The following is a 15,204-nucleotide window of genomic DNA, read 5'->3' as shown; positions in this document are numbered from 1 at the left end:
CTCCTTTGTGAATACATGGGTGAGAAAAACAATATAAGAATTTAAGGTCTCCATGGCGTTATGGATATTGTGTCTGACTAGAGATTTGGAGGTCATTGGTTTGATCCCCACTAAGGGAGCATTTTTTTAAATCTCACTAAAAGACTCATAGTAGAAGTTCTACCTAGGAAATGGACTCGAGAGCGTAAGACTGCCTATGCAATCAAGCTAGGTTGAATGGGTTTTAACTAATTCGAAAAATATTGAATATTGTAATAATTGAGAATGGATGCTCTTTTCCAGAGAACATCTGTCAAATCTGTTTCCGTGGTTTCAAGAAGCGTGCATACCTGGAGCAGCACCTGAGGTCCCACACCGGGGAGAAGCCGTTCCAGTGTCCCTACTGTCAGAAAGCCTTCAATCACAAAGGGAACATGCGGGCGCACATGGCTGTACATATAGCGGCAACCTAGGACCTGTATTTACGAGGAGACTTTGGAAAACCTCTCAAATGAGAGTCTTGCTTTTGTAAAAAAGGGCTTAATGTATGTGCTAGAAGTGTTTCTCAGATAAGCTTGTGCAAACTTCACAGGCTATTCAAATACGACACTTTCTGCTTATATGGTATTTTCCATTTCAAGGAAGTATTTTCTAAGCATAAATCCATTTTTAGGCAGAAAGCTTTGCCCCTGATTGGCCTGTGCAAACTGTACAGGCTAATCTGGGACAACACTTAACACACATGCATTAGGCCCCATTTTACCAGAGTGAGGATTATTTATAAATTCGGTAACATTTGTTGACTCAGAGAATGTGAAACTTTTAGATAGGAGTTCACAAGTGTTCAATGTGTAAGAATGCTTTAGATAGGAGTTCACAAGTGTTCAATGTGTAAGAAAGCTTTAGATAGGAGTTCACAAGTGTTCAATGTGTAAGAATGCTTTAGATAGGAGTTCACAAGTGTTCAATGTGTAAGAATGCTTTAGATAGGAGTTCACAAGTGTTCAGTGTGTAAGAATGCTTTGAGCACATGTGAATCTTGCAAACACAGATGGCGTGGCAGGCCGTAGGGCATTTCAAAGTGTGTGTATTTCAAAGTTTGTTAGGTCCTTCTGCCCTTAAGGCTTCTTTACGTGAGGACCCATGTGTCCGAGCACTCCTTCCTAATTTGCTTGCTAGACTCAAGAAAGATGGGATGACTTTTGAATTATAGCTGCAATTTCCAGCAATTTAGTTGTTACTGAAAGATGTTTTAATTTTGGTATGATCTTTTGTTGTGTGGGGGGGGGGAGCCAGGGTACCTGGAGGAAACCCCACCTGTCTGATATGGTGACCACCAAACAAACTCACATGCTCTCGTGAGAAGCATGTGTACTAACACTGTACCTAGTGCACAGCCAAAAGATGCAAACACAGATGGCAAGGCAGATCCAAGGGACACCCAGAGAACCAATGCAAAAATGGTTGAAATTAGGCAAGTGTGTGCCTGGTTGACTTACAATGAATTTGAAGTGGCATTTTCTTGAGATAATATGAAAACTGTTGGATTAAATGAGCAAATTTGTTAAAACTTATTTGACACGAATAAACAACACAAAAAGAAGTCACTGTGTCTTCTGCGTACTCATTTTAGTTGAAATAAAGCCTGAAATTGTTTTAAGGTGTAAATATTAAAAATGGGTACTTTTTTTAACATTTGAGCCTCTCTAGAATAATGGGTCTAAAAGCATGCAGGTAAAGTGATGTTCTAGATTAGCCTGTGCAGACTTCACAGGCTTATAAGTGATGACACTACGCTTTTTGGGAAGTTTTGTTTAAATGAAGTCTCTTCTTTACAAAAATCCAGTTTATTAAAAAATTGACGTCAGTGATTATGCAGACTTCACATGTAAATCAGTGATGACCGTTTATGCATATGCTTAAACCGCCGTTTTTGATAGGCTTATTAACCCTTTGAGCGCTGGAACCGGATTTTGAAGGCCTTTGCAAACAGTTTGGATCCAGATGAGACGCCACAAAACGTGGCGTCTCATCAGGATCCAAACTGTTTGCTATTCTGATAGTATTCTTTGAAAAAAGTCGAAGAAAATGCTGATTTTAGAAATTCAGCAGAAGACATTTTAGCAGACGACAAATTTCCCAGCATGCAAAGGGTTAACATTGCATCTCTTGAGCAGACAAAACCTTTTTTGTGCAAATGGAAGAGGATTTATATTGCATTTTTTTGGTCATGTTACAGGTTTTCAGTGCCCCCTGTGCCAAAGATGTTTCTCCAAGAAGAAATACTTGGACCAGCATGAGCTGACACATTCAGGCATGAAACCGTTTGTGTGCCCTCGATGTGGCAAAGCGTTCACTCGTAAGGGAAACATGAGAACACATATGTTGGTGCATATGAATGTGGCTGAACAGTTGAATGTGGCTGAACAATTGCTCTGATGTGAACATGGCTGAACAGTTGCTTTGATGTGAAAATGTGTGAACATTTGCTTTAATGTGACATTTGTGAACATTTGCTTTAATATGAACATGTGTGAACAGTTGCTTTGGATGTGAACATGTCTGAAAAGTTTTTCTGATGTAAACTGTTGGATTTCATATAAAAATAGTTGAAAACGTGCATTTGATAAGAACTTGACTGAACTGTTGGATTTATGTTGACAAGGCCAGCCAATCAAGTTTTTATGCAATATATCCAAAAATTAAAGTTAATAGTTTATCTGAAGAATGTTGTAACCTAAAGCACAAAAAATATTGTTTTGTTCATAATAAACATATGTGTTCTTGTTGAATTTTGTAGAATTCTTTAGAGTGTGCATAAGTGTGTAACAAACATCCAGGGCTTACTATAACATTTGCCAAATAAGCAAGTATTTATATATTTTATGAACATTTGTCTTAGAATTTTTTTGAGCTTGGGGTAGCTAAGAACATCTGTAGTTCGGCGAGGGAGTCCACATTTAACCCTTTGCATGCTGGGAAATGTGTCGTCTGCTAAAATGTTGTCTGCTAAATTTCTTAAATTAGCATTTTCTTTGATTTTTTTCAAAGAAGACTAAGAATAGCAAACAGTTTGGATCCTGATGAGACGCCACTGTTTGCAAAGGCCTTCACAATTCGGTTTCAGCACTGAAAGAGTTAAGCATTGAGCACTGATTCTGCTTGCAGGGTACCACTGTCAGTTTTGCCACAAGGGTTTCGCCAAGGCAAGCGGCCTGAAGGACCACGTGAGAATCCACACGGGAGAGAGACCATTCAAGTGTCACGTGTGTGACAAACGCTTCAACGTCAAGAGCAACCTAGTCAAGCATGCTATGACACACATGGACTCTGATTTATTCAACAGCACGACTTAAAGCGATAGATTGACATGGACTGGGATTTATTCAACAGCACGACTTAAAGCAATGGATTGACATGAACTCTGATTTATTTAACAGCACAATACAAAGGGATAGATTCACATGGACTTAGATTAATTTTACAGCACGACTTAAAGGGATAGACTAACATGGACTTGGATTTAGTTTACAGCACGACTTAAAGGGATAGATTCCTGTAAACCTTGATTTATTTATCAGCATGACTTAAAGCGATAGATTCAAATGAAGTCTGATTTATTTAATAGCATGACTTAAAGGGATAGATTTATATGAACTGCAGTTTATTTAACAGCGCAACTTAAAGGGATAGATTCACTTGAACTCGGATTTATTTAACAGAACGACTTAAAGGTATGGATTCACATGGACTTGGATTTATTCAACAGCACGACTTAAAGCGATAGATTGACATGAACTCAGCACGACATAAAGGGATAGATTCACATGGACTTGGATTTAGTTTACAGCACGACTTTAAGGGATAGATTCACATAAATTTCGAACTATTTAACTGCAGGACTTAAAGGGATAGATTCACATGAACCTTGATTTATTTAACAGCATGACTTGAAGGGATTGATTCACATGAACTCGGATTTATTTAACAGCACAACTTAAAGGGATAGATTCACATGGACTCGGATTTATTAAACAGCACAACTTACAGGGATAGACTCACATGAACTTATTTATTAAATAGCACAACTTAAAGGGAAAGATTCACGTGATCTGTGATTTATTTAACAGCACAACTTAAAGGGATAGATTCACATGCACTCTTATATATTTAACCGCACGACTTAAATGAATAGATTCATGTGAACTTTGATTTATTTAACAGCAGGAGTTAAAGGGATAGATTCACATAAGTTCTGATTTAATTAACAGCATAACTTACAGGGAAAGATTCACAGTCTGAATTAAGATTTATTTAACAGCAGGACTTAAAGGGATAGATTCACATGAACTAAGATTTATTTAACAGCACGGCTTAAAGAGATAGATTCACAGTCTGAATTCGAATTTATTTAACAGCACGACTTAAAGGGATAGATTCATGTGATCTGTGATTTATTTAACAGCACGACTTAAAGAGATAGATTTACATGAACTCTGATTTATTTAACAGCGCGACGTAAAGGGATAGATTCACAGTCTGAATTTGGATTTATTTAACAGCACGACTTAAAGAGATAGATTCACGTGATCTGTGATTTATTTGACTGCACAACTTAAAGGGATAGATTCACATGAACTCTGATTAATTAAACAGCACAACTTAAAGGGATAGATTTACATGAACTCTGATTTATTTAACAGCATTGCTAAAGGGATAGATTTACATTAACTCTGGTTTATTTAACAGCAAGTCTTAAAGGGATAGATTCACATAAACTGGGATTTATTTATATATATAACATCACAACTTACAAGAATATGTTCACATGGACTCGGATTTATTTAAAAGCACGACTTAAAGAGATAGATTTACATGAACTCTGATTTATTAACAGCATGACTTGTAGGAATAGATTCACAGTATGAATTCGGATTTATTTAACAGCTCAACTTAAAGGGATCGATTCACGTGATCTGTGATTTATTTTACAGCACGACTTTTAGTGGCATATTCACAGTTTTGAGCCTGACAGGATGACTAACAGGAAGGGACAGATTCGCTGTCTAGCACTTCAAAAAACACATTTTTTTAAAAACTGAGTATCAATATACAGTATTGTAGACATGATGAATCTATCATCTATCTATTTATATAAATTCATTATCCAATTTGTTGTTTTGGTTGTCAAACACGTCATCACATTGGCGGACACCAAATATTTTTCAGCATAACTTATAGGTTCTTTATTAACATGTAAATCTACTTTGAACAATCAATTACATTTTTTTTGTATCAACAAAGAATATGAAATGTTAACTTTGAAATATTTATATATTGAAATACAATAAAATGTACTTTCTGTCATTTTACAAGTTTGTGTTTTAGCATAATGGTCATTGATGTACTTAAATACTTTATTCTTTCCTCTTGTAACAGTATTAAAATGAGTAGACAAGAAGTGGCATCTTTCCTAATTAATTCTCAATATAATAACAAGAAAGAATATGTTGTTTGCCTTTATAGCCATACTAGCCTATCAGCCTTATTATGCCCCCGGTAGGGTGGCATATAGCATTTGAACTGTCTGTCTGTCCGTCTGTCAGTCCGAAAACTTTAACATTGGCCATAACTTTTGCAATATTGAAGATAGCAACTTTATATTTGGCATGCATGTGTATCTCATGGAGCTGCACATTTTGAGTGGTGAAATGTCATGGTCAATGTTATCCTTCATGGTCAAAAGTAAAAAAATACAATCCAAGGGAAGTAATAAGCTTTAAAAGGGAGATAATTGCTAAACGTGCCAAAGGATATATTGACATTTTATTTTGAAGCGGCGCAATAGGGGGCATTGTGTTTCTGAAAAACACATCTCTTGTTTTTAGATATGCTTTTGCCACAGTCTGCCTTTCAAGTTAAGACCATGTCTTCATAATGAAAACACTTGACCTCACTGCCTTTTTGGAAGCAGTTGTGCCTTTTGCATTTTATAAAAAATGTGACAACCTCACATTGTTGCTTGGCTACATTTTGATTTATATTAATAGATTTCCAGGATTATATAGTAACTAATAGAATTTTCCATGTTTAATTTTGATTTTCTAAAATGCGTATTAAGGAACAGTGGCAAAGGCAATTTTAAGTGTACATTTTTTATTGTTTAGGGATTTTTGACATGAAAAATGGACTCGCCAACTTGGAGCTCAAACAATGAATTGTCCACTCGTCATATCAAGCAGGGGAATGAATATGTAAACTAATTCATAGGTTAGTTTGTAACCATTCAGATATGCAATTTTCGGCATTTGTGGTCACTTAGAAAATGTAAGTAAATTTAAGACACGTCTTTATAGATTCAAGTTTTCAAGGCTTTATCTCAAATACTAAGATCCTGATGAGCAGCAAAAAGCATAAAATCTAAACAGACTTGGAGTTACTCGCGGGCGATTCTGATTTTATCCTGGTTGCATGTAGCCATTTTTACTTTGCTTCTGAGCTGGAACAGTTTAAGGCAAATGTGTCGTGTTCTGAGAAAATTGGGCTTAATGCATGTGCGTAAAGTTTCGTCCCAGATTAGCCTGCGCAGTCTGCACAGGCTTATCAGGGACGACACTTTCCGATTTTATGGTATTTTTCGTTTATAGGAAGTCCCTTCGTACCGAAAATCTTGTTTAGGCAGAAAGTGTCGTCCCTGATTAGCATGTGCGGACTGCACAGGCTAATCTGGGACGACACTTTACGCACATGCATTAAGCCCAGTTTTCTCAGAACGCGTCTCAAATACTCTGATCCCATTTTCTGTTTCAGAGCACGTGTGCAGTTATTGCAGCAAGGTGTTCAGTAGCAAGGGTAACCTGATCAACCACGAGAGAATCCACACGGGAGAGAGACCCTTCAAGTGTGACGTGTGTGGCAAACGGTTCACACTGAAGGGCAACCTCGTGAAACATTCTGTGACTCACCTGGACACTGCCATGTTTGAAGGAAAACTATGAAACTGTAGACTGCCATGTTTGAAGGAAAACTATGAAACTGTAGACTTCCATCTTTGAAGGAAAACTATGAAACAATATACATTGGGTTGTGCTGTGTGAGGGAAAACCTTCAAACAACAGACCATCATACATTGGAAAATGTATGATTTTAGGAATTCTGAAATTATTTTAACTGTAAAACATTAGATTGGAATGTGTGTGAATGGAAACCATGAAACAGTAGACAACAATAAATTTCAAACATTATTCTTTGTTTAGGAATTCTAAAATATTCTAAACATTTTTGAATGATTGTCATTACATTAATTTAACATTGAGTTTTTTCAGAACTAAGTAGTACAGAGCACTATGGGTCTCCTTGCATGATAAGTTGGTAACCCCAGAAAAGTTGAAAGGACCTATGCTGAGGTCTGGTCCATATAATATTTGCAGGCTGACTGAGATACATGTGTATCCCTGTTGTGCAAGGAGATTGAAAGTGATCTTTGTTATTTCTTGTATTATACTGCACTGTTTTTTAATCAGCTTCTCAACTAAGTAGAAAATCTTAGTTGTTAGATTGGAGTATTGCTGGCGAGTGTCTTAGTTGTTAGATTGCTGGCAGGTGTCTTAGTTGTTAGATTGGAGTATTGCTGGCGAGTGTCTTAGTTGTTAGATTGGAGTATTGCTGGCGAGTGTCTTAGTTGTTAGATTGGAGTATTGCTGGCGAGTGTTTGGGCAGCCTCATCAGGTTTTCTTGTCAAAAACTTCAGTTTGATTGACCAGTCTTGATAACACTTACATATAACAAGCTTGCATGGAGATCTGGCATTTGGGGCCAGGGAGGTCAAGGCAAATGTCACTGTTACCAAATGTCACTGTTACCAAATGTCACTGTTACCAAATGTCACTGTTACCAAATGTCACTGTTACCAAATGTCACTGTTACTGAAAATGGTTTCTGGTAAATAAATTGAGTTTGGATGGAGATATTGCAATTTTCTGTGTACAAATTTGTGTTGATGTTAATTGAAGTTATGAATAAACATTTACACCAGACGTATATTGATATTGGACATTACAGGCTAATCAGGGATGACACTTTCCGCTTTTATGGCATTTTTTTGTTCAAGTAAATCTCTTCTTAGCGAAAATTCATTTTAGGTGAAAAGTGTTTTCCCTGATTAGCCTATGCAGACTTGCTAAAATGCACATGCACGCACCTTTTCCCACAGTGTGGCTCATAACAAATGTTTTATTTCAGTACCACATTGATGATTGTTCATTTCAGGCCACCTGTCAAATGTTTTATTTCAGTACCACATTGATGATTGTTCATTTCAGGCCACCTGTCAAATGTTTTATTTCAGTACCACATTGATGATTGTTCATTTCAGGCCACCTGTCATGCCCCGTCTGTTTGAAGGTGTTTCCTTGGAGGGCCCATCTGCAGATGCACATGAGAGTTCACACTGGGGAAAAACCGTTCGAGTGCACCTTTTGTAGGCGGAGGTTTGCTCAGAAGAGCAATATGAAGAAACACATGATTGTGATGCATGTGAAACATTGAGAGAAGAGCAATATGAAGAAACACATGATTGTGATGCATGTGAAACATTGAGATAAGAGCAATATGAAGAAACACATGATTGTGATGCATGTGAAACATTGAGAGAAGAGCAATATGAAGACGCACATGATTGTGATGCATGTTAAACATTGAACCACTTTCAGGAAAATACAGGGCTCAATGCAAGTGCCTAAATTGTCGTCCCAGATTAGCCTGTGAAATATGCAGTAGGATAATCAGGGTCGCACTTTCCGCTTTCATGTTATTTTTTGTTTAAGGGAGTTCTCCTGTAAAAAAAATCCAGGCTGTTAGTGTCGTCACTGATTAGCCGCTGCAAATTGCACAAGCTAATCAAGGACAACACTTTAGGCACATGCATGTAGCCCCATTTTGATTGCAATGTTTGTGGGCGGAGGTTTACTCAGAGCAATATGAAGAAATGTGTGATTGTTCATGTTTAACATTGATGAGTGTAGTGGGACAGTTTTGTAAATGGTAACTTTCTTGATTGTACATGTGAAACATTGATAAGTTTAGAAAAATAGCTGTGTTTATGGCATTTATCTTGATTGAACCTGTGACACATTGATGTTTTCTTTAAATACAGTAAATTTTGTCCATCATGCGTGTGCGTGGTGCGGTGTCAACATTCGCCTTGTTAACACTCTAGAGGCCACATTTATTGTCCGATCTTCATGAAATTTGGTAAGAAGATTTGTATAAAGATATATGGCTGTATTAAAACATTTTTCACACTCTAGTTTTACTTCTTGATTTTACTTAATAAAACATTAAATGCTCAATCTAAATTGCTAATATGGAAACGCATAGTTTTTGAAAAGTAACAACAGTTATTTGATTTGAAGTATTTTTTTATTCATTTCAGGCCCTTTCACGTGCCATTACTGTTTGAAACAATTTGCCTGGAAAGCGCATTTAGAAAGGCATCTGAGACGTCACACCCAGGAGAAGCCATTCAAGTGCAAAGTGTGTCACAGGAGGTTTACTCTGAATGGCAATCTGAAGAAACACATGGTTGTACATGTGAACATGCAGTCTGAAAGCGCACAGAAAACTCAAGTATATAGGTTAACATGACAATAAACTTGATTGTATATGTGAACATGGAAACAAACTTGATTGTATATGTGAAAATGGAAACAAACTTGAATGTATATGTGAACCCAACAATAGACTTGATTGTATGTGTGAAAATGGTAGAAAACGTGACTGTATATGTGAACCTGGCAACAAACTTGATTGTATAAGTGAACATGGCAGCAAATGTGACTGTACAGTCCAACCTGCCCGAGCGACCGCCTGTTAATAGCGACCAACAGTCAATAACGACCACACCGATTTCCTCCCGAACGATTTCACTATATAATGAACCTGCGAATAAAGCCCACCTGTGAACAAAGACCAACGACCACCCTTTTACATTCCCAAATCTCCATTTTGATAGCTTACAACGACCACTGCAATCATAAAAATCAACGATTTCGCAACTTTCAAAAAACAAAATGGCCGCCAGGACGCTGCGTAGTCACGTGATACACATCTTACCAGTGGACTCGTGGGTCGCTATGGAGATATTGGCAAGTGACAGTTTATTGCACTCAATAGCAGTTGTTTGTTTATTGAACATGCATTGCTAATTGGTAGTCGCCTGCTTCTTTTATGCATTTGACAGTTTGTTAAAAGTGTAAAAATTTGTCTTTGTATTTAAGTGATTCGCGATTAATGTACTAAATGCCGAAAATATCAAAGACAAATTTGGGGCTTTCATAAACTCATTAAGGAATTAACAGTTTCATATCATTTACGATGCCTATTAAAGACAAACATTTTGATAGTCATTCTCTTCTTAAATTTCTCTGTAATAAGACGTTCATAGATTATAGAAAAGTAAATTGTCAGTTCAAGTTAACCATCATGGCTTCCAAGCGTAAGTTCTTGACGTTGGAAGAACGCGTTAAGGTCATTAGTTTGTTAGGTAAAGGACACAGTTGTAGACGAGTGGCTAGTGATCTTGGTGTAGGAAAAACTGAAATTCAGATCATTTTAAAGCGTAAACATGAGATTATGGACGAATTCGAGGAGAACGTAAACTGTGAAAGTAAACGCCCTAAGCGTGAGTCGGAATTAGCGTCAGTGATGTGTTTATCAAATATAGGATGGACTCTAGTGTCAAGCAGAGTAAAATAAGTGATTTTTTAAGTGAGTGTTTTGATTTTGTGTGTAACTTGAGTGGAGAGGGACGGGGGTCGTAGTGCTTATTCAGGCTTTTTCCGCCCTATGCCACGGGTCCGAAATTCGGCCCCATTCAAATGCAAATCTAGTTGTTTTTTTTCCCAATTGAAAAAAAATAATTCCCAATTCCAAAAAAAAAAAAAAAAAAAAAAAAAAAATTTTTTTTTTTTTTTTTTTAACTTTAAAATATATAAATTAACCTGATCCGGTGTAGAAAATAGAAAGTATTGCATAATTAAATTATCTGTTGCCTTGAATTTGTTTTAAAAACTGTAAAATATGTTAATGATTAGTTAAGACTTTCCTTATTTTCCTCAAAATCAGGCGCTTCGCGCGATTTTTTTCACTTAAAAAAAGGCCAGGTTTTTCCCCCAAATTCAGATTAAAAAACCTGCACGTATCACACATGTTCATGGTTTTTCCCCCAAATTCAGATTAAAAAACCTGCACGTATCACACATGTTCATAATATTTTGTAAAAATTTTAATAATAAGTTATCAAAATAGTCGTTATTTACCAGTTAACGGCTTCTTTGAAATATAAGAAACACTATTTACATGCGATAATTTTTCCCAATTGAGCCAATTTTGCGATTAATTTTTTTCCTAAAATGGGGGTTTTCACGACACGAAATTCCCAAAATTCCAGTGTGGTGTTTTCCCAAAATGGAGCGGAAAAAGCCTGTTATTGTGTTTTGTTGTTTCTACTGGTACGTTGAGTATCTGTCTGGAATCTTATTCTTGAATGTTTTCAGTCTTATATAAATATCAGATGTCATTTATTGTCCATTATTGTCAACTTTACTGGTTGTGTAGAAGTGATTCATGTATTTCATGTATAAATGTTTGCTATGTTATGTGTATTTTGTACTTTGTTCTTTGTAGAATTACATGTACATGTACGTATACATGTATGTCAATAGTTATTTATACAGTATATGATAAATTAAATAAATAATAAAAACATAAGGGTGTAGAAATACAACATGTAATAAATAAACAAATGTAAAACAAAACTGTGTTTTCAATTCTTTATTTCATTATATATGCATAAGTATTCAAACATCTAAACAATAGAGCACATACATAGATAAGGTACCTGTTAAAAACCTACTAGCATATTTTGCAAAGTTTCGATCGACCCTGCGAATAAAGACCACCTGTGAACAAAGACCACAACGACCAAATCCCTTGAGTGGTCTTTATTGACAGGTTGGACTGTATATGTGATCATTGCAACAAACTTGATTGTATATGTGAACATGGCAGCAAACATGACTATTAATGTGAACATGGCAACAAACTTGATTGTATGCTTGAACATGGCAGCAACCTTGATTATATATATGAAAATGGCAAAAAACTTGATTGTATACTTGAAATTGCAATAAACTTGATTGTATACTTGAAATTAAGGACTTGAGAGTAATTAAGGACTTGAGAGTCACGGCTGTGAATATGGCAACAAACTTGATTGTACAATCATGTGAATATAAGGACTTGAGAGCCACAGCTGTGAATATGGCAACAAACTTGATTGTACAATCATGTGAATATTAGGACTTTGGAGTAAGACCTGTTCGTATGGTAACAGGCGTAATTGTATGCATTATCATAACGACTTTAAATTTACAGCCGTTATATATAATACTAAATATACATTGTATATATGAACTTTTTTGCCTTAATCATGTCTTGAAATTTCAACTGTTTCTTTATCTACATTTAAAAGACTAATTTATAGTACATCAGGAGAAAAATTCATGAAATGATTGATTTTGATATGACTTCCGATTACAGACATTTGTTGTTGATTAATGATCATTAAAACACAAGATAAATACTTTTCTGTTTAAAACTCCTGTTGAACACATATGGGGTCATGTTCAGAGTCAAATATTTATAAACTTAAGTTTTTCAATGCGATTTTCTATCACAAATTAAATTGTATATTTCAGTTAAAAGAATATAACATAAAAATTAATTAAGTTGATTTTTTTATTCATTTCAGGCGCTAACTCGTGTCCCATCTGTTTTAAGATGTTTCAGCGAAAAGCTCACTTAGTGATCCACACGAGAATGCACACTGGGGAAAAACCGTTCAAGTGCACCGTTTGTGGGCGGAGGTTTGCTCAGAAGAGCAATATGAAGAAACACATGATTGTACATGTGAACATGAGGAGTTGAGACGTATATGTGAACATGAGGAGTTAAGATGTACATGTGAACATGAGGAGTAGATATGTACATGTGAACATGAGGAGTTGAGATGTACATATGAACATGAGGAGTTTGTGAACATGAGGAGTTGAGATGTACATGTGAACACGAGGAGATGAGATGTACATGTGAAAATGAGGAGTTGAGAAGTATATGTGAACATGAGGAGTTGAGATGTACATGTGAACACAAGGAGATGAGATGTGAGGAGTTGAGATGTACATGTGAACATGAGGAGTTGAGATGTACATGTGAACATGAGGAATTGAGATGTACATGTGAACATGAGGAGTTGAGATGTACATGTGAACATGAAGAGATGAGATGTACATGTGAACATGAGGAGTTTAGATGTACATGTTAACATGAGGAGTTGAGTTGTACATGTGAACATGAGTAGTTGAGATGTACATGTGAACATGTGGAGTTGAAAAAAAGTTGATTCGATAGATTTGTTGTGATGACAGACTGACTGACTGAATGGGACAATTGTCATGGTTTAATTACCATATTTAGAAATGACATTGTTTGACATGAAAAAAAAATACACACTAACTTGAAAGGTGCATAGTTCATGTTTTTATAAGCATCAGTCAGGTTATATGTTCATAATGAACATTTATATCATTGAATGTATTGTGTAATGTGCACCGCTCCAGGAAAACAGGGCTAAATGCATGAGTGTAAAGTGTAGTCCTAAAATAGCCTGTGCAGTCTGCAAATGATATATTTTGTTTAAAAGAAGATTCTTTCTAGCAATAATCCAGTCAAAGTAGAAAATGTCATCCCTCTTTAGCCTGTTCAGACTGCATAGGGTATTCTGGGACAACACTTTACGAACATACCTTAAGCCTGTACGGACTTCATATGGTAATCTGGGACAACACTTTACGAACATACCTTAAGCCTGTACGGACTGCATAGGGTATTCTGGGACAACACTTTATGAACATACCTCAAGCCCCATCTGGGACAACATTTTATGAACATACCTTAAGCCCAATCTGGGACAACACTTTATGAACATACCTTAAGCCCCATCTGGGACAACACTTTATGAACATACCTTAAGCCCCATCTGGGACAGCACTTTATGAACATACCTTAAGCCCCATCTGGGACAACACTTTATGAACATTCTTAAAGTCCAATATGAGACAACACTTTATGAACATACCTTAAGCCCCATCTGGGACAACACTTAATGAACATACCTTAAGCCCCATCTGGGACAACACTTTATGAACATACCTTAAGCCCCATCTGGGACAACACTTTACGGACATACCTTAAGCCCCATCTGGGACAACACTTTACGGACATACCTTAAGCCCCATCTGGGACAACACTTTACGGACATACCTTAAGCCCCATCTGGGACAACACTTTACGAACATACCTTAAGCCCCATCTGGGACAACACTTTACGGACATACCTTAATTAAGCCTCATTTTTTCCAGATCGTTGGTCTTCACATATATTTTTAGTTCACTTTTCATTTGTTAATTTCTCATATATTCAATGTTCATTTCTCATACATTTTATGTTCATTTCTCAAATATTCAATGTTCATTTCTCATATATTCTATGTTCATTTGTTATATACGTTATGTTCATTTCACATATATTCCATCTTCATTTCTTATATATTCCATTTTCATTTCTTATATATTCCATGTTCATTTATCATATATTCTATGTTAATTTCTCAAATATTCTATGTTCATTTCTCATATATGTTATGTTTGTTTCTCTTAATTTCCATGTTAATTTTTCAGTTCTTCCATGTAGTTGCTCATATATGTTATGCTCATTTCTAATATATTCCATGTTAATTATCCCTGGCCATAGGCGGAGGAATATTGTTTTGGGATTGTCCGTCCGTCCGGAGCCATATCTTGAAAGTGCTTTGGCGGATTTCATTGAAACTTGGTATAAGTATATATATGGGTAAGAGGATGATGCACGCCAAATGGCATTGTACACCATCTGTTAATAACAGAGTTATGGCCATTTGTATCTTGAAAAAATGCTTTTTTGAATGTCAAATATAACACTTTTGTGTCCAAAAGCACATTTGCGGGGGATATCAATTCAAAGATTTGCTTGTTTCTTGTATATTTTACGTTAATTTCTCAAATACTCCATGTTAATTTCTCATATATGTTATGTTCATTTCTGATATATATCCATGTTCATTTCTC

General features: G+C 36.0%; 2 protein-coding genes across 2 annotated transcripts; both read left to right on the top strand.

The window, feature by feature from the left end:
• Window positions 1-15: 15 nt before the first annotated feature.
• Window positions 16-3,335, top strand: LOC127865858 (zinc finger protein 768-like). Its single transcript, XM_052405892.1, has 4 exons — window positions 16-19; window positions 283-384; window positions 2,219-2,338; window positions 3,148-3,335. The coding sequence occupies exons 1-4, from the start codon at window positions 16-18 to the stop codon at window positions 3,333-3,335; spliced, it is 414 nt and encodes a 137-aa protein (XP_052261852.1).
• Window positions 3,336-6,972: 3,637 nt separating this feature from the next.
• LOC127865847 (gastrula zinc finger protein XlCGF57.1-like) lies at window positions 6,973-15,093 on the top strand. Its single transcript, XM_052405887.1, has 3 exons — window positions 6,973-7,117; window positions 8,354-8,524; window positions 12,791-15,093. The coding sequence occupies exons 2-3, from the start codon at window positions 8,410-8,412 to the stop codon at window positions 12,964-12,966; spliced, it is 291 nt and encodes a 96-aa protein (XP_052261847.1). The 5' UTR covers window positions 6,973-7,117; window positions 8,354-8,409; the 3' UTR covers window positions 12,967-15,093.
• Window positions 15,094-15,204: the final 111 nt, after the last annotated feature.

The sequence above is a fragment of the Dreissena polymorpha genome, chromosome 1 (genome assembly GCF_020536995.1).
Source record: "Dreissena polymorpha isolate Duluth1 chromosome 1, UMN_Dpol_1.0, whole genome shotgun sequence".
Classification (NCBI taxonomy): Eukaryota; Metazoa; Mollusca; class Bivalvia; order Myida; family Dreissenidae; genus Dreissena; species Dreissena polymorpha.
This window is presented reverse-complemented; position numbering and strand designations above follow the sequence as displayed.